The sequence below is a fragment of the Micromys minutus genome (assembly GCF_963924665.1).
Source record: "Micromys minutus genome assembly, chromosome: 27".
Classification (NCBI taxonomy): Eukaryota; Metazoa; Chordata; class Mammalia; order Rodentia; family Muridae; genus Micromys; species Micromys minutus.
In genome coordinates, this window is record NC_137962.1 from 33818394 (window position 1) to 33837006 (window position 18613).

The 18613-nt window shown below is 41.2% G+C and overlaps 1 protein-coding gene across 1 annotated transcript in view; it reads right to left on the reverse strand.

Moving 5' to 3' along the window:
• ATXN10 (ataxin 10) overlaps positions 1-18613 on the reverse strand; it is a 111985-nt gene that overhangs the window by 53132 nt on the left and 40240 nt on the right. Inside the window, exons 7-9 of the mRNA XM_080938990.1 lie at positions 15517-15682; positions 9688-9796; positions 7664-7833 (exon numbers count right to left, since the gene is read on the reverse strand). Of these exons, the coding sequence (XP_080795116.1) occupies positions 7664-7833; positions 9688-9796; positions 15517-15682 (445 nt within the window). The remainder of the gene's footprint in view (positions 1-7663; positions 7834-9687; positions 9797-15516; positions 15683-18613) is intronic.

Genomic DNA, 18613 nt, shown 5'->3' on the forward strand with positions numbered 1-18613 from the left:
TTCACTACTTCCTCAAACAAGCCTCACCTAGAAAGACATCAAGATTACTTTATACTTAGTACATTCCTATGACATGTCATCTACAAATTTCTATTTAAATATACATATCTGGGGGTCTTGCCGCCGAACCGAAAAACCTAAATTCAAAACCCAGAACCCATATAGTGGAAAGAGAGAACCAACTCCTGCAAATTGTCTAACTTCCATACTCACACCATAACATAAAATCCACAAACACATACCACCCGCTCCCTCACAAAAATAAATGTAATAAAATTTTTTAAAGTATATAGTTGGGAGATGATGAAATGAACTAGATCTATTCACTGCCTGAGAGGGAGGATCATGTCCATGGAGAGTCTGAGTAGTGTGTCGGATCCTGTCACACTGTCCCCAGGACCCCACAGCGAGTATGGTGGTCTCCAGCTGCAGCAAGGAAGCTGAGAGCGGAAGCAATGGCCCTACAGTCAGTGGGTGGCTGACCAAGGAGTCACTCCGTGTTCACTGAATTTTAGCCGTGTCCACTGCACTACTGCAAGCCACTGCCTGATGTAAGGACTGAAGGACAAAGCAGCAGCAGAACACAGCTGACTGTGTAGCTCCAAGAAACCAGGCACAGTCAAGGGGCTGGGTCCTGAGAAGACGGACAGCATGACGGACAAACATATACCATGACTTGGGAAGAAGTCGAGATGCAACCCAGTACCTGTAAGGAATGATCAGCTCAAAAGCCATGGAAAGACTGGGTACAATACAGGTCTCAGCACCAGATATATAGAAAGAGTTTATGGAAGAGTTACAGAGAAGCAGAAGCCAGGAAGGAGGTCTAGAGTTGTCAGTAGAGCTGAAAACAGGTCTAGCCTGTTATGGTAAAGTGAACCATCATCAAAATTTTCATGTATCTCTTTGGTTGATGGTTAATCTAAACACACCAAAGACAAGTATAAGTAAAACATAAGCACATGTATGCTGTGGTATATCCACATACAGAATCCAATTGCATATGCAGCGTAAGGTAGAAAAGAAACACCATTAAGGGAAGGCACAGTGGAGTAGAACCTGATTTTGGCTGGTCTGAAGTTTCCAAAGGTTTACAACGCTTCATGTGACCACAGCTATAAAAGAGCAACTTGAGAACATATAGATGAGAAAAGCGATTGGGGCCAGGAGGTGGTGGTGCACACCTTTAATTTCAGCACTTGGGAGGCAGAGGCAGGAGGATCTCTTAGTTTAAGGCCAGACTAGACAGTGAGTTCCAGGACAGCCTATGTTCCAGGACACAGAAAAACCCTGTCTTGAAAAAGAAAAAGGAAAGAGGATGGGAAGACTACATGATGCTAGCACAGGGCAAGACAACAGAAGTGGCTCTTCTCATGGCAGACAGAAGGACTCTGGAACTCTGGCCTATGTTGCAGCTGCTCAATGGAAGGCATTGGCACACGCTAACCCAGTCCTTATTCAATGCACCATTAGTCAGCACTGACTAACAATGAGCAGTCACTGACTCTAAGAAAAACAGCCTCAGTGAAACAGCCTGGGCACTGGAATTCATGCCAGAAATTTGTCTCCGGTTTCCTGATGCACTAAGCACCCTGCTCGAACTCACGTTACACAGGAGGGAACTGTAAAGGACCGGCCTGCCAGCCTGCTCTGAACATGAGAAACTGAAAGGCTGCCACATTGCAAAGAAAAAGACACTGAACAGAACCACACAAAAAGGCACAAAGCATATACCAAGTCAGAAAGTATTAAAATATCCCACATAGGGCTGATGAGATGGCTTAGTGGTAAATTTGCTTGCCACTAAACCCAACAACCTGATTCAATCCACAGGACCTGTACTATGGAAAGACAGAACCTGCACACATGAACAGTGACACACATGTCCCCAAGTACATACACACCGACTAAGCAAACAAGTGAATCTCAAACATAAAAGACTTTCATAAGTTATCGCAAAAATCAGAATTTAAAGGAATTTTCATTTTTCAGGCACAAAGTTCTTTCTTTTACTTAGTCTTTGTTTACAAATGACTCCTTCAGCACACTCCATACTGTTGTAGTGAACATACAACAACTTTTTAAAGATTTATTTTATTTTAATTAGATACATGTGAGTGAAGGTGCTGAGGAGGCCAGGGGATGTCAACCCCCCCCCCCCCCCAGAGCTGGAGTTGCAGGTAGATGTGAGCTACCTAACATGGGTGCTGGGAACAGAATTTGGGTCCTCTACAAGACCAGTGCAACCTTAACTGCCAAGCCAGCTCTGTCCAGCCCCTAAAACAGTATTTTTAAGATAAATGCTTTAGGCCTACTGATGCCGCTCAGTGGTAGAGGGTCTGCCTACCATACATGGACCTACGTTTGATCAGGAGCAACAACAACATTATGTGCATATGGAGAGGACATGCTTTAAAAGAACCACTGGGGGGAAGGAGAGCAGGAATCAGCAAGAGGAATGCAGTGGAGGAGGGCAATGGGAAAGGGGATGACTAAGAACAAAGCAAATACATGTGTCTGAAAATACTTAGAAACCTACAGCACTGTAGAGTAACTTGTATTTGTAATTAAATTACAGCTCACAAAAGATAAGCCTTCACTTATAAATTACTGGGCACAAATTTTAAGGGCATAATACAATAAGCAAAAAAAAATTGACAAATGTGCTTTTATGGTCACAGATGTTTAAGAACCTCTTTCCTAGTGGACAGAAGGCCATGAGTTGCACCTTCCTCACACACCGAACCTCACACAGTACTGACTTGTCTGACACATGCAACGAAAGCCTTGTATGCACATATGTCAACACAGAGACCACCAGGCATCAGCACCAAGCTGGGAATCCCACAAGGTGGGAGGTAGTGGCAGGGAAAGAGGGAAGCTGACAGTAGTTCCAGGGAGCCTTTGGCAACTAGTGTGTGTGCTTCAGTCAATGACAGCTTTCCCTGGGGACAAAAATAAGTAGATAAACTGATTCATCCTTCTAGATATGTCAAATACCATATTTATCTTTAAGAATTAAAAGCTTTGGGAGCTGGAGAGATAGCTCAGTGGTTAAGAACACTGACTGCTCTTCTAGAGGTCCTGAGTTCAAATCCCAGCAACCACATGGTGGCTCATAGCCACCTGTAATGGGATCTGATGTCTTCTTCTGGTGTGTCTGAAGACAGCTACTGTGTACTCATATAAGTAAAATAAATAAATCTTAAAAAAAATAATAAAAAAAAACAATTAAAAACATTTTTTCTTCAAATAAGGCATTTACTTAGGGAAGCTACAATAGTAAAAAGCACAAGAATGGGAAAGAGAAAGAGTAACCATATATTCCATGTTCTATCAAAGAAGCCAGAAAGTGTTTTGTGTTTACAGCATTAATATCCATGTGATTTACAATACAAACCCAAACAGAGGCACTCTCTATCTTGTCCACAGGGCTTAAAAGTAAACTAATCTTCACAGCTGTAACAAAGGAATGCCAGGTAAGTGGAGGGAAACAGACAGAGTAAAGGGGAACGGGAGGAATGGGAGCTCCTCTGTTGTGACTTGATAAGGAAGTCTAGTAACTTTTACAGTTCCAGAAGCAACCTGAACAGCAGACCCACAGCATGAGCCAGGAAGGGCTGGCTTCCATCAGTTTCTGAGCAAGTTTTCCGAAGGTGCAAAAACAAAGGGAGACGATCTCCCAAACCACTAACTCTACGCCTTGGCAGCCCAGCTTTGCTCAGAAAGAACTATTCTGGGAAGGCCAACCTAGAATACAAGGCCATCTTTCAGATCCTCTCTGACAGGCCTCTGTAACACAATTGTTAGGTAATAGTACCAGTGCACATGTTAGCCCCGACTGACATTAATGTCATCTTCAGAACATACAGCACCAAGCTTGCATTCAAACTGATTCAAATTTTAGTACTGAAATCTCCCAGAACCTTGGTTTCTCCATTAGAAATTAATGGTGAAAATCTTTGTGGTTTTGTTTGTTTGTTGGGTTTTTTTTTTTTTTTTTTTTTTTTTTTTTTGGTATTTACTTACATCACTCCTTCCCAAGTTCCTCTCCAGAATCCCCCATTCCTTCCCCCTCCCCTGCCTCTATGAAAGTGTTCCCCCACCTACCCACTCCCTCCCACTTTCCTGATGGTGACAATTCTTCTGTCAATCTTTTTAGAGTAGTCATAGACTCTAGGGACCCACTGCAGATGCAAAAGACAGTTAACTCAAAAGCTACAGGAGTGCCTTTACTCAGCTGCTGAACATTGCATTCCAATGAATGACGTTATATGACTAGCAGAAATCGGGTAGGGCTCAAAAGGCTTCCATACAGGCTCCAGAGGAACAAAGTGTTGTGTCAAGATTCTATTGAAGTCCCTGTTGTCAATATCTTGGTGGGTCAGAGGCAAGATCCCCAGATGTTCCTTATAGAACACAATCCTTTAAGCAAAAGGACTGCATTTTTTACAAGCTGTGCCTGCTCTCAAGAGCTCCACAGAGGTCACTAGAGGAAAGATGGCTTCCCTACCCTCAGAAAAGAAGATAACCCCCCACCCCCGCCCCGTGTCTCCAAGCCATTTGTATGAGATTCTGCCTTAATTGCAAGTAGCTTCTGGAGGTGCTAGAGTATATAGGCTAGAAAAGCTTAACTGGAGGGAACTCCATCTAGGAAGCCTTGGGGAAGCCATTATGCACCCTAGGTGAAGACTTTTGTGTGCTACTGCTTTGGCATCCCCCACTCTTGTAAGTAGTCTCTTACCCAAAGTAAGCCCCCAAATTCCCTGATTCCCCAGGTGAACTATGGATTCCCCAGGATCATACTTTTGTGTTTTTAGGAGCTTGTAGAGAGGAGATAGTTGCTTCCCCAGGAAAGGAATTCTTACAACATTCCTAGAAAGGAACCTTCCTAGGAGGCAAACTTTCATCAACCAAAGATGGCCCTGCAGGTTGAGGACATTCACGGTTGATGGAAAAACGAAGAAGAAAAAGATGAAAGAACCACTGGATTCCATACGTGAACCCAGAAGGAGCTGAAAGGGTCTAGTTGGATGGCTAGGAGCTGGAGATCTGAGGGAAGTCTACATTAGAGGGCAGGAGACCAGGAACAGACCTGGGAATTCTCAGAAAAACAAATCTAAATTCTGCTCTGGGTTCTGCCAACACACCACTGGACAGCCTCTCCTTTGCCACCCCCAGCAAAACCTGCTCTGCAAGGCTACTGCAGAGGTTAGAGCTCACAAACCTGTAAGAAGGCACGATGCAGCCACATGGTGCTAAACAAAGATATCATCTGTTCCTTTCTTCTGTTAGTGAGATGAGACAAATCCCCCTACCCTGGATCTGTATCTAGTCTTGGTAATATAAAGTCAAATGTATCTATAGGCTCCAATTTGCATAGAAGCCAAACAAACCACCTAAACAACAGACAGGGCATTAGTGACTTACATATAAAGAACTGTTTTCCCAAATTTCCACTTCCCCAGGACTGGAACAAAAAATTTTTGAAAGCTATTTAACTTTATCCCTTGCAGAACAATAAGCCAGGAAAATATATTACTATCCAACTGGAATCAGGATTGAGCTACAAGAATAAAGAAGCTTCCAGAACATAAAGGGGGTGCAGTAATACTTTCAGGTTCCAGCCTCTTGTTAGCATAGGAAAGACACTGGAGTAGAGAGGCATTCCCACTTTCAACAAATGAATCCTTCATGCTCTCCAGAGTGTCTGCTCTATAGGAGAGCACACCAGCAACTTCCCGTGGGCCCCAGAGCCCTCCACATAGCACTTGGGTACATTCCACATTTACTTGGGGTACAACCTGCTCCTGACTCTTAGGAACTATTTCATAAGCCTAAGGGTTAGTGCACCACGATCCTGTAAGAGGCCACTCCAAATTAGCAACAAGACAATCACTAACGAGAGAACTCACCTGTGGTGTGTTCCTAAAACAAGGCATGTGGGTTATTGAAAAAGTAAAGTATTTTTTTCTCCATCAACTTTCTTTTACAAAAGTCAGACCAGTAAGTTCCCAAGAGGGAGTCAGGAGTCTTAGACAAATGCCTGTTCTATAAGGAGGAATATCCCAGTTGTACACACACTGGACAAAACCTAACTGCCGACCATGTAACAGACTATGAGAACTGCTAACAACTGTGGCACATTATAAAGCTCTCCGTGTTGTCAAACCTTACCCCATCTTTTTCAGAATGGATGACTTCTACTATCAAATCAAGTAGGCACCTGCTCTAATATCTGAAGTATTGTTAAAAATTCATAAGCCTTTTAATTTCAGATACTACATTTTTCGTTTCTAAATTTTATCTTTTCCTTTCTAGTTATTGTATCCTCTTATTCATATAATACATATTGTTACAACTACTCCTTTAAAATCCTTGGTTTGCACTCAGCTCCTTTTGATTAACAGTTCTTTTAACAATAGAATACATTTCCTTGTAGAACAGGTGATTTTGTTTTGGATGCTAGACACTGTATAAACTATGCTGTGCAAACTTTTAATTACATTCTATTCCTCTAAAGAAGGCTATTTGTATGTTTGTTGGTTTTAATGAACACTTACGTTAGTTGACTTAAATGTAAGTTCTGCTGTCTGACAACTCAGATTTCAAGTTATTTTATCCATAGCTTACCTGCTTGGAGCCTGCCAGGTTTGTATGTGATTCAAACATGAGCAAAGCCCTAGTTTAAAAGACTTAGGTTAGGGCACTATTTACCCATAAATGCAGGATGCACAAGCCAAGAATTTCCCTTACAGTAAAGCCCAGTTTTGTTTTGTTCTCTTCCTCTCCCTCCCTCCCCTCTTTCTTTCATCCTTTCCTTCTTTTTAAGATGGAATCCTGCTACGCATCCTTGGCTGGCCGTGACGTAGTGAACCACCTTGACGTAGGAAGGCCTCAGTCCTTCCTGGGGTGTGTGTGTGTGTCAACATGATTGGTCCCAAGATTCTGAAACTCGTACTATTAGAAAAATTTTCAAACCTGTTAATCATTGTTTATTGTTATTCTTCGTTCGGCTTTTGAGACCAGACCTCACTATCACTATGCAGCTCTGGCCAGCCTAGAACTGCATGGAGATCCGCTTGCCTCCAAGCCTGTCTTGTCTTTTACTGATTGTTTCCTACATCATAATAGAGTCTTAAATAAAGACTTCAGACTAATTTACAAGACTAACAAACATAACTAATTTACAGGAAGGGAGAATGCCCCAAATACATTCAGGAGAAAAACATTGCAAAAACTATAAAAATACAAAGCAAAAGAATGTGACATGCAGGGCTGGCCAGAGGCTCAGCAGATAGAAAGCATTTGTTGCACAGCCTCTCAACATTAGCTTGATTTCTGGAATAGATGTTGAAAAGAGAAGACCAACTTCACACACGTGTACTGGCAAACATGCCCACACTGTCATACTCTCACACACGTAACACACAGCACTAAAACAAGAGGTAAAAAATTTCAAGCATGCTATGCCATGCTTATTTGTATAAAATATGAAATATTCTACTTTGTGCTTCATATTAACCTATAGATATTTTTTTCAATCACTTTTCTAAGAACTCACGTAAGGACTTTATATGCCCCCACCCCTTCCCAGAGAGAAGGTATTCTAAATTCTAAATGGCATATTTGGTGTAAGTGGCACACCAAAAAATAATCTTACTTTGTCTTGATTGTCTTTATTCTTGTAGCACAAATTTCCAATCAGACGGATGAGATGAGACTTAAACCCTTCAGCCACGTGCTCGATGTCACCCTCTGCTTTCAGAGTGTCGGAAGGACTGAAGATGTTCGTGCTATCCTTTCCAATTGAATGGATCACTCGTAAAACATCTAGAGCAAAAGAGTACAGTTCATTGTCCTTAGGAAATTAGCACAGTATCTAAGTTCTCTATAAACAAACCTCATGGATTAAAGCAAGTTCCTCTTTAATAATGATTCCTGTGGGGGCCTAAGGAGAGCCTGGCCTAGTAGTGCACATCCGCCCATCCCCACACTGCAGAAATACAGCAGCAGTCACAAGAACCAGACAGCTGCTTTGCTTTTACATTATTTTTTTTTAAAGTCCCAGTTTGAAGAAGGCTGATCATAACAATTAGCCTCACCTGGGCTTTCTATTTATCCACAAAGAAAACTTAGCTAAAACTTTGCAATTATTTTTTCTTACAAAATAATTTTTAATTTCAATTGATTTATACAAAAGCTAATTTGATAACTTAGTCAAGCAAGTGTAAATCACAACAGGTTTCAGTAATGACTTTATAGTTTCTCAATGGCCAAATACCTCACCTATAGATTGACATTAACTACGATCACAAGAAATAATACTGTATATATACTATATATACCCCAAGCAGCCTATAGAGGCAGTCTGCCAGCCTATAGAAACAGAACTTAAACATTTTCTATATCATTTTATTTAACCCTCTGAATAAACCCATTAAATGCAGACATCACTTTCACAATTTTACATGAAACAATTGGACTCAGAGAAGCTAACTTGGCAGAGATGGATCGCAATCCACATTTATCCTAGCTTCATAGTGTTTCCCTGTTTGGTAACTTAATCTGATTATCATTAAAAGTACTGCAGTCTAAATAGAACTCTGTTAGGCAGACGTAATGGCAGCACCTTTAATCCCAGCACTCAGGAGGCAGGTGGATCTCTGAGTTCAAGGCCAGCCTGGTCTACAGAGTGAGTCTCAGGGCAGTCTGGGCTACACAAAGAAACCCTGTCTTGGGCAGGAGAAGTGGCTTAGTGGTTAAGAGCATTGACTGCTCTTCCAGAGGTCCTGAGTTCAAATCCCAGCAACCATATGATGGCTCACAACCATCTGTAATAAGATCTGATGTCCTCTTCCGGTGTGTTTGAAGACAGCTACAGTGTACTTCTGTATAATAAATAAATAAAAATTTTAAAAAGCTTTTTAAAAAAAGTCCTCTATCCCAAAAAAGAAACCCTGTCTTGAAAAACCAAAACCATACAACTCTGGGATGGAGTTCTAAGTGCCTTCTATAGATCACTGCTAGCTCAACTACATTTGTGGATATAAAGACCTCTTTCTTATATATTAACATCCATGAAAAGTTACCTGACCTTTTTTTTTAAGGAAAGCACTAGACATTGACAAGCAAAACCTAGTCCTGGGTATTCACAAAAGCAAGGTTCTATTGAATTTAATTTGCAAACAACTCTTGAGTAAAGTCAGTAATGCTTCAAATAATGGCTTCCTAATCCTAAAGGGCTTGTTTCAGGAGTAAATCTGTAGTGTGAGTGAAACACTCTTCTTTGTTCTCAGAAGTATAACTGCAGAAAATCTATTACCAGATTTTATAAATACAATATATGGTAAAATAAAACTTATGAAAAACACCCTTATCATTTGCAAATCTCTATCATCAGTTTCGTGGCAAACATTCTTCTGAGGTGACATCGTAGGGATTTGCAGAAGGGCATGTTTAGTCATCACACTACAAAGCAGGACCCCAGCTCCACAGCAGGGAAGGAATGATGTGGCCTCAGCTTTAGCACCTGCTCTGTGATCATTACACCATAATTCCATCCAAGAAAAACGTTCAAAGACTCTCAAGTGAAAACACCAAAAATAAGGGCTTGTGTTTGAACTTATACCACAGAGGATGTTGAAGCTTTCTAACTGAGCGTCCTGTGTGTGGCAGCTCACTCACCAATCAGGCGTTCCATCAGGCCAGGGAAAACCTGGAGGTAGCCGAGAAGCTCAGTGTTGGATGTCATTTCACACAAGACATCCAGGAGCCGAATTGCAACCAGTGCTTCCTAAAACGACAAGAAAATCTCCTTGCTAGGAATCAGAATTTCAACTTTGACTATTACAAATTATTTAACAGTGAGAGTATGAAACACTCTAACAAATGCTATGTGACACATCCATCTATAGAGAAACAGAATTGCTGGAAGGAACTGCTTGGAAGTGTTCCTGACGGATCACTATTGGTCCCATCAAGAGGGCAGGGCTGTATGCCATCACGTGTCTTCTTGGAGCAAAGAGACAGCAAAGCTCTTATTGGAGCAAAATACCTCCCAACAATGGGATAAATGTTCAAAATTACAAGCTACCCATAACACTTATACAAACACTCTTTTTTTGAAAGCATTCTAAGTATCAGAGTTCACTTTAGAGATGGAAACATTCCTGCAAAACACAAGAAGTTTCTTGTTCACAAAAAATCTTGTGAAGTCCTGTGATCTTAAAAAAAAAAAAAAAAAAAAAAAACAAAAACAAAAACAAAACAAAACACTAACTTCCAGAATTTACACAACTTCTCAGTGAATCTACAACTATAAGGAATGTGTCAGTAAGGTGGAAAACATACAATTATTTGAAAATGCTAGCTCATAGCTACTAATAGTTTCTATGAAACAGCAAGCATAGCCAGGAATCCACCACATGTCAACTATATGGCATCCCAGCATTCCCATATATTTTTCAAAGATGTAATTCTCACAGATTTCAAAGCACAGTTTTTCAAGTACACATTATTTTGCCAAAACATGGTAGCACATATAAATTTAGGTTATGAAGATAAAATTCTCAATAAAAATTTTTTGATAATACTATTCTTTATATTTTTTAGAAAAATTAAATCTTTAATACAGCTTTCTACAATTCTCAAAAAATATCAAGAAACAACAAATGTTAATGCCTTGAGTCTTTATTTCAAAGCTCTCACTGGCTGGTAAAGAGGTAAGAGGAATATAAAGAGCTAGACTAAGCCTTCTCACGGGCAAGCCCATTAGCTCAGCTTGTGTTAAGTGGGCACAGTGCAGACTTTCTCCTCTAGACAAGGATACTGGAGAAACACTACAGCACACAGTGTTTCTGTTTTTCTTTAAACTTGTTTCATGTAAACAGAAAATTTATTATAACCCTTTACAAGTAATGCTATACTGAACATTCTTGCATAAATATCTACAATTTTGGACAAATAAATGTGGATTTATAAATTCTTAGAAATCCAGCTGTTGAGTAAAAAGTGTATACATTAAAATTAGTTTAGCAATATTTTGAATGGTACACAATCCACTAGAAGACTGTTACAACACTTTTTTAATTATATGCATGTGCTTGTAGGTATGTTTATGCACATGAGTGGGTTCCCATGGAGCCCAGAAGTCTCTTTTTCATTGGTCTGGAGCTGACCAATTACTGTAGTCTTCAGGGGCCATGAGCCTTGAGGCTTTGCCTGTTTCTGTGCCCAGTGCTGGGATTACGGGAGCACAGCATCACACCTGGCTTTTTCACATGAGTTCTGGGGATCAAACTTAGGTCCCAACGTTTATATGGCAAGCACTTCTTATCTCCATAGCCCTATCTTTACTCAGTCTCAAGAGAGCTTGTTTTAAAACCTTTAATTATATATAAGTATGTATCTGTGTGGGTGTACGTGCAGGTGCCCACAGAGGCCAGAAGCATCGAGTTAGAGGCTGCTATGAGCAGGGAGCTAATCTTAGGTCCTCTGGAAGAATAGCACAGGCTATTCCTGATGAGCCACCTCTCCAGCCCTAAGAGAATTTTTTGTTTGTTTGTTTGTTTTGTTTGAGAAATGGTTTCTCTGTATAGTCTTGGGTGGCCTAGAACTCCCTCTGTAGGTCAGGCTGGCTTCGAACTCAGATCTACCTGGTTCTGCTTTTCAAGTGCTGGAATTGAAGATGTGCACGACCACCACTCAGCCAAAAGAATAATTTTTAAGTGATATACCAAAAATAATGTTGGCTTAATTAATACAGAAACTTAATAGGACTAAACTGACTTCCTTTCTGTCTATAACATGGAGTCTAGGAGAAAAATAACTATGTCTAAATAGTGAAACCACACTCATTCTTTGAAGAACATTCAGCAGGGCCACTGAGAGCACTTGGCAGGTACAGGTTCTCACTCCCAGGCCACAGAGCCTAAGCTCAACCCCTGATATCAACAGGTTGGAAGGAGAGAACTGATTCTCCCAAGTTGTCCTATGACCTCCACACTCCTGCAGGCACATACGCATGCCACACCTTACAGCACCAAATAAATAAATTAGTAAGTAAATGGTTACAAAATTTGTAAAAGCTAATAAAAAAAAAACAAAAACCAACCACTCAGCAAATCTACCTGTATTCAAATGGAAGGAGAAACAGACAGGTGTGGAAAAGCCAAGCTAGAGAACAGTGCACACACCCCTCTGAAAAGGAGAAGCAACTTAAGGTGCGAGTGCACAAGGAAAGCCTTCGTACAACAACACAAACAGCTCTACAGAACAGAGGTGGGAGCTGGGCAAACCAGAAACATCTTAACTTTGTTTCACTAACATCAGCTAAAGAACTGTTTACAGAAACATATGAGCAAAGGGCAAAAATCTGATCCTTATCATCTGTGCTGTCAGAGATGCCATTCTTACTCATTCCATGGGCTCAGATTAACTGCTACTGCAAAAAGTTGCTTAATATGGAGCTGCAAGAACCAAACGAGTATAAATCCCTCCAACTAACGACAGTTCTCAAAGTGCACAGGAATCAGGAAATATAAACCTTTCAAAGCAAAGGCGAGGCTCAGGATGAGTAACTAAGATTCAGTAAATTCAACCATAAACTATGCAGAAACAGACTAAATGTGTATAGAACCCAGAAATGAGTTAAGTGCAGCAAAGGACCAGATGGACACCTGAACACTCACCTACTTCCACAAAGAAGCATATGAAGAAAGCCTCCATGTTTTCAAACTACACAGGCAGAAATCCTCGATTAATACAGCTATTTTTAGTCACAGTCTTCTGAAAGCTTTATTTATTGTATTAACTGTCTTGTCCTTCTAAGAAATCACTGATGGCATGCTGGCAAGTGGCTGGAGGAGACGAAGGCAGAAGCCTGATGTGCACTCACTGACTTCCAACCAACAGTCAGGCCGTAAACATCTAGATATGAACACCGCGCTCTCAGCAGTTAACATCAACCAGTTCCAGCACAGGACGTAAGAACATGGTATATTGAAATACTGGTTCAAGGATCTTCTTCGAGCCTAATGTAGCTTTTTATTCCCATTTCTATCTCAAAGTATAGTATATGCAAATTAGCTTATTTCCTCCTCCCTTACAGAAACTACTCTTTGAAGAGAAAATATAAATTTTTCTACTTAAAAAATTAGAGGCTGAGAGATGGATCAGTGGCTGAGGGCATATGCAAGCTTGAGGACCTGAGTTCGAATCCTTGGTCGCATATAAAAAAACTTCAGGTGCCTATTAACCCAGCACGGGGCAGACATAAGGACCCAGAGAGATTGGAAGCACATCAGCCTAGCCAAAAAGGCAAGCTACCAGTTCAATAAGCGGCCCTGTTTCAAGGCATCAAGAGAGAAAGCAATAATGACATCTGCCCTAGCTTCTTCATATATATCCACAAACGTGTGCACCATATACACCCACAAACGTGCATGCGCCACACACACACACACACACACACACACATACACACACACACACAGACACACACACTCAATCGCATGTGCTCCTGCACATACATGTACACACACATATAGGGGGGAGTGCCAGTGTATCTCACTATAATACTAAAATTATTTTAACACAAGTCTTGTGAACAATTTAAAGTCAGATGTGATTTTTGAAGGTTTTTATTTTAATGTTTCCTAGAAAATTAAGTTCTGAAACTTTTTTTTAAGTCACACCTCACTGCTCCCCCTGCTGGGAACAAAAGCAACTATTCCCTGAAAGGTAAGTCAGTGCTGAGACTTAATCCTTTCTTTTATAGGAAGAGAACTCTTGTCTACCTTAAGGAACAAAGACAACAGCCAAGTGACCTTGAATTAACCCACAAAGGACAGTGCACTCTCACTGGGACAAAGTATCACAAATAGGACTTCAATTATGCCAGAAGTGAAGAAAATTCCCAGGCGCACACATCACTGCCCAGGGCATGCCATGATCTCATCTCTTTGCTGCACACCTTTCTGTGCTGAGGGAGATCCACTCTGGAGTCCGAGCTCTCCCACCGAGGCCATTGCCAACAGCACTCCAGCATCCACCACTGAAGGGTATTTAAAATCTGCTTCACTGAGGTATGGTTTATATGCAACACAGAGGCTATCAAACTACACAGCTATGACTAAGATTTTAAAACATTCCCTTGTGTCCCTGTGGAATTACGCTCAACCCTAATTTAAGCCCCAGTGAACATGTGACCTGTTTTCCGTCATTATCCCTGAGTCTAACTTACTACTAAATCTCACAGAAATGGCACCCTAGTCTAGCTTAATCACCTGCTCACACACTGCCTCGTGCTCACCTTCCATTCGGTTCCAGAGCTGCTTTTATTCTGCTACTGAGCAGTTTCCAAGAGAGAACAATTCTGACTTTAACTCAAAGAAAAAGCCAAAGAAAGAGGCTTTCCAGTGAAAAGTAGGAAAGAATTACTGCCCACTGTACTGCCCATTAGTTTCAGTAACCTTCAGTAGAGAACGGGTCAGGAAAGGAGATGTGATGGGGTAATTAGGACGGGTAGAGTCAGAAAACACCTTCCCCAGGTAGGAAAAATGAACTTAAAAAACAGCTCAGGGGCTGAAGAGATGGCTTGGTGGTTAAGAGCACTGAATGCTCTTCCAGAGGTCCTGAGTTCAATTCCCAGCAATGACATGGTAGCTCACAACCATCTGTAATGGGATCCACTGCCCTCTTCTGGTGGGTCTAAAGACAGTAACAGTGTACTCGTATACATAAAATAAATATTTTTTTTTTTTTAATATCAGAAACCGGTATTGAAAAGTTGTTTGTTTTATAATATTTTATTTTATTTCAAAAGATTTACTTTTTTTATATGTATAAAACTTTGTCTGCCTGGTGTATGCCCTTAGAGTCCAAGAAGATGTTGTTTCCTCAAAGCAGAATTATGGATGTTTGTTAACTGCAGGGTGGGAACCTGGCTCAGGCCCTTTGCATAGCAGCAGGTGAGAATGGGCACTGAGAACAATGAGCAGAAGCAGAAACAATCTACACATCTAATTACTGCAGTGACCACATCAATGTATTCATTCAGAATGTGTGTTAAATGCCTAAGGAACTGACAAGGAAATCGCATAAAATTCATCTAATGAGTTTTTAACACTCATTAGATGCCGGTGGACCCACGCCTAACTGAAAGTTTGAGCTATTAACATGGGCAGGGTTTCCCCTCATCTATAGTTTCTAAGTTCTCTAACAAATCCACCTATCACTCAGAGAGCATACTTAAAATAAAAATTTCAATAGGGGCTGGAGAGATGGGTCACCAATGAAGAGCTCTCCCGGAGGACCAGAGCTCAGTTCCTAGCACTCACATGTTCCTGTGACTCAGCTCTAGAGGATCTGACATCTTCTTTTGGCCTCCACAGATAACAAAATACACACATAAATAAAAACAAATCTTTACAACCTTTTAAGAAAGAAACCTCATAGACACCTTGATTAAACCCATGTGCTCTTCCCCTCCAGGCCTGAGACCTGTCTCCTTACCTTTTCCTCAGTGGGAGGTTCTGAGGTCAACTTCAGCACATTCCTACACTGATCCAAAAATGAGTTTGCAATCAACTCAGCATGGCGCAAAAATATAGAGACGTCATCCTTTGTCAGCTGCTCTTCACCCACTATCTTGGCTATCATAATGTCTAGCAGTGTGATCCTGTAAAACAGAGAGTTCCACATGAGCACCCAACATGGATGCTGCGAGACACCAAGAACGACTTCACAAGGACAGTTCAAGAGTTACTTTCGTTCTTTTTAAACTTTAATATCTAGCTAGGAAAAGGTTTTATTAATAAAGCTGTCAACTGCTTGTTTTAAAAAGATGTTTAGTTTCTTTAGTGACTTAATAGCAAAAATTTTCCAATATACTCTTTTTATCCATTACTTTTAACATTAAAATAATTCAACATTTCATAAAGGTTGCCTATTTAAGTTTTATGAATACATTCACAATCTAATAGTATCAAACTGAAGTGAGCTATCACTTAACACTGATCCACGTACTACATACATTATCTCATTTAATCCTCAAAAACCTCCATAGGACAAGCAATATAATTAGTTTTACATTAAAGATGTCAATCTAGAAACCTCTGTAATCCAGCAGGCACACACATTCCATGTACAAACACACATGTATGTCTGCAATGTATACATATACAAATAATAATGATGATGATAATAATAATAAAGAAAGAAAAGGAAATGGTGTGGGTGAGTGTGGCCAGCTTAACCCAGCATGTTGATTTCCTCTAAAGCAACCGACTGCATATTAAACACAACTACTCCTGATTCTCAAGTGCTGGGCACTGTACATAACTGCACATGTGGTGTTTTTGACAACTGGAGTAACCAGGTTTTCACAAGCATCAGCACAATCACATAAGGCATTGTACGACACTGTAATGGCTACGATCGTTCCACAGCGATGACATCAGGGGCATTCTCATACTCATTACAAGCTTATGGGATGACCAGCACACCAGGTTCATTACAATGTGATGTGGCACATGACTCTGCCTCCTTGAAAACACGGTCTAACAAATGCTCTTTTTACGTTATTTACTCAGGCACAAGGATGGAAAGCCACGAGACCTAGCTTACGGGTTAGCAGAATCATTACACATCAGATTCAAAGACTTGTTTCCCTCCCCTAAGCCACAAACTACCGCTTAGGCCTCTTGAGGCTCCCCAGGCACACTCTCATTTCCGAGCTGAGCGCCCACGATTCTGTCTAAGTCACTAGCTGACATGTCCATTCTGTTTCTAATTCACTTGTGACCAAATGGATATACTCTCTCAAAATTAGGACTTCTGGGTTTTTTTTATTTTAAGCAATGAACTTGCAAAAGACTTAGGAAAATTTTCTATAGCAAAAAAAACAAAAACAAAAACGCCCCCCCCAAAAGACCCCAACCCTGTTTTACAGTTGTATTCAAAGTGAAATAGGCTGCAGTTGTTAAAGTCACATATATGCTAATTCTGAAAGGGTTCTGATGAGGACCAAAATCGAGGGTAAGAGTGTTTCATGAACATTCTAGAACAAGAAAAAAAGTATCTGTAATTGGGTTTGAACGTCTCCACAAGTGTTTGTTCAAAACCATATGTCTCAAAGGCCAAAGGTTGTACTAACCCAGAAGAGCACGCTCATCACATTGAAGCAGTGAGTGACGCTGACAAACCTCATCTGTACCTACAGATGGACAGATGGACAGAGAGCAGAATCAGCTGGCTGAGTAAGAGCTACCTCTGTAACCTCGGGAAGCATTACCCAAGATGCTCGCTCAGACCCCTAACCACAAAAACACACAATGCCAAGTCATAGCAACTGTGAGGACCTGAGGACAGTGGTGGTATTGGTGTGAATACTATCAGTTCACACAGTGACACCTTAGCACTAGGACTGGGGAGCACTTGCTATGAGAACAAGAGGAGCTGAGCTTTAATTCCTAGCACCTAAAGAAACCCAGCCATGACCTCATATGCCTGTAACTCCAGTGTTGAGGGCAGGGATAAGCAGATCTGAGGAGCAGATTGGCCAGACAGCCTAGCCAAAGCTATGAATTTCAGGTTCAGTGAAAGAACTTCCCTATACATGAATAAATGACCGAGTGAACAAATGAACTGAAAAAGGTTGGAAAGTAATTGAGGAACACAATATCACCCTCTAATCTCCACGTGCACACACATGCATGCGTGTACAGGCATGCCCTCAGACACGTACAAACACTACTCCACCACACAGTCCTGGTCCCTAGCTGGTAACTAGGAACTATTTTAGGAGATGGGAGAATGTTAGGAGGTTGGCCTCGCTGGAGGAAGCAGATCAGTAAAGGCATGCCTTTGAAGGTTATACACAGTCCCCCAGCCCTTCCTCCAGCCCACCAGGAAGTGAGCCACTTCGTTCCCAATCATGGAGATGTACCTCACATGGCCCAGAAGCTAGACTATAGTCGCAAACCTCTAAAACCTGTGAGCCAGAACAAATCTTTTCCCCACTGAATATTTGCCTTTGTATTTTCACAGGATGTGACTAAGCATTGCTTTCCAAAGATACACTAAGGAGAAATACCACAGTCTCCAAAGGAGGAGGGAGACATGGCTGTAGCACAATACGAATGGAAAAGGCCATAAGCAGAAACAATTCAGTTGAGCCTCATGGCACATGCTTTGCTATCTTTGCAGAGAACCCAATGCCAGTTTTTTAGGAGGCCAAGAAAGTCTGAGACCAGCTTTGACAAGATAGCAAGAGATCTGGGGAAGGGGCATTCCCTTCATATTCACTGACTGCTAACTAGACAAGCTCTGAAACCTAACTATTTCATCTATTTAGGTATCTACCATAATAATTCCATCAGGTGACCGCTATTACTGTCCTTCTGCTTAGATGAAACAGAGCTCTACAGAGGTTAAATGAGTGAGACACCCAGACACCAGTGCCCTTTGTTTCTGTGCTATACACACCTTTGAACCTGAGCGCTGTACACACTGCCTCAGAAGAGCAGCCTTTTCAACAAGTACACCAGCTCAGCAGGAACGGGGCAGGCAGTGCATGACACTGGCTCTCGTTACCGAATCATACCAAACA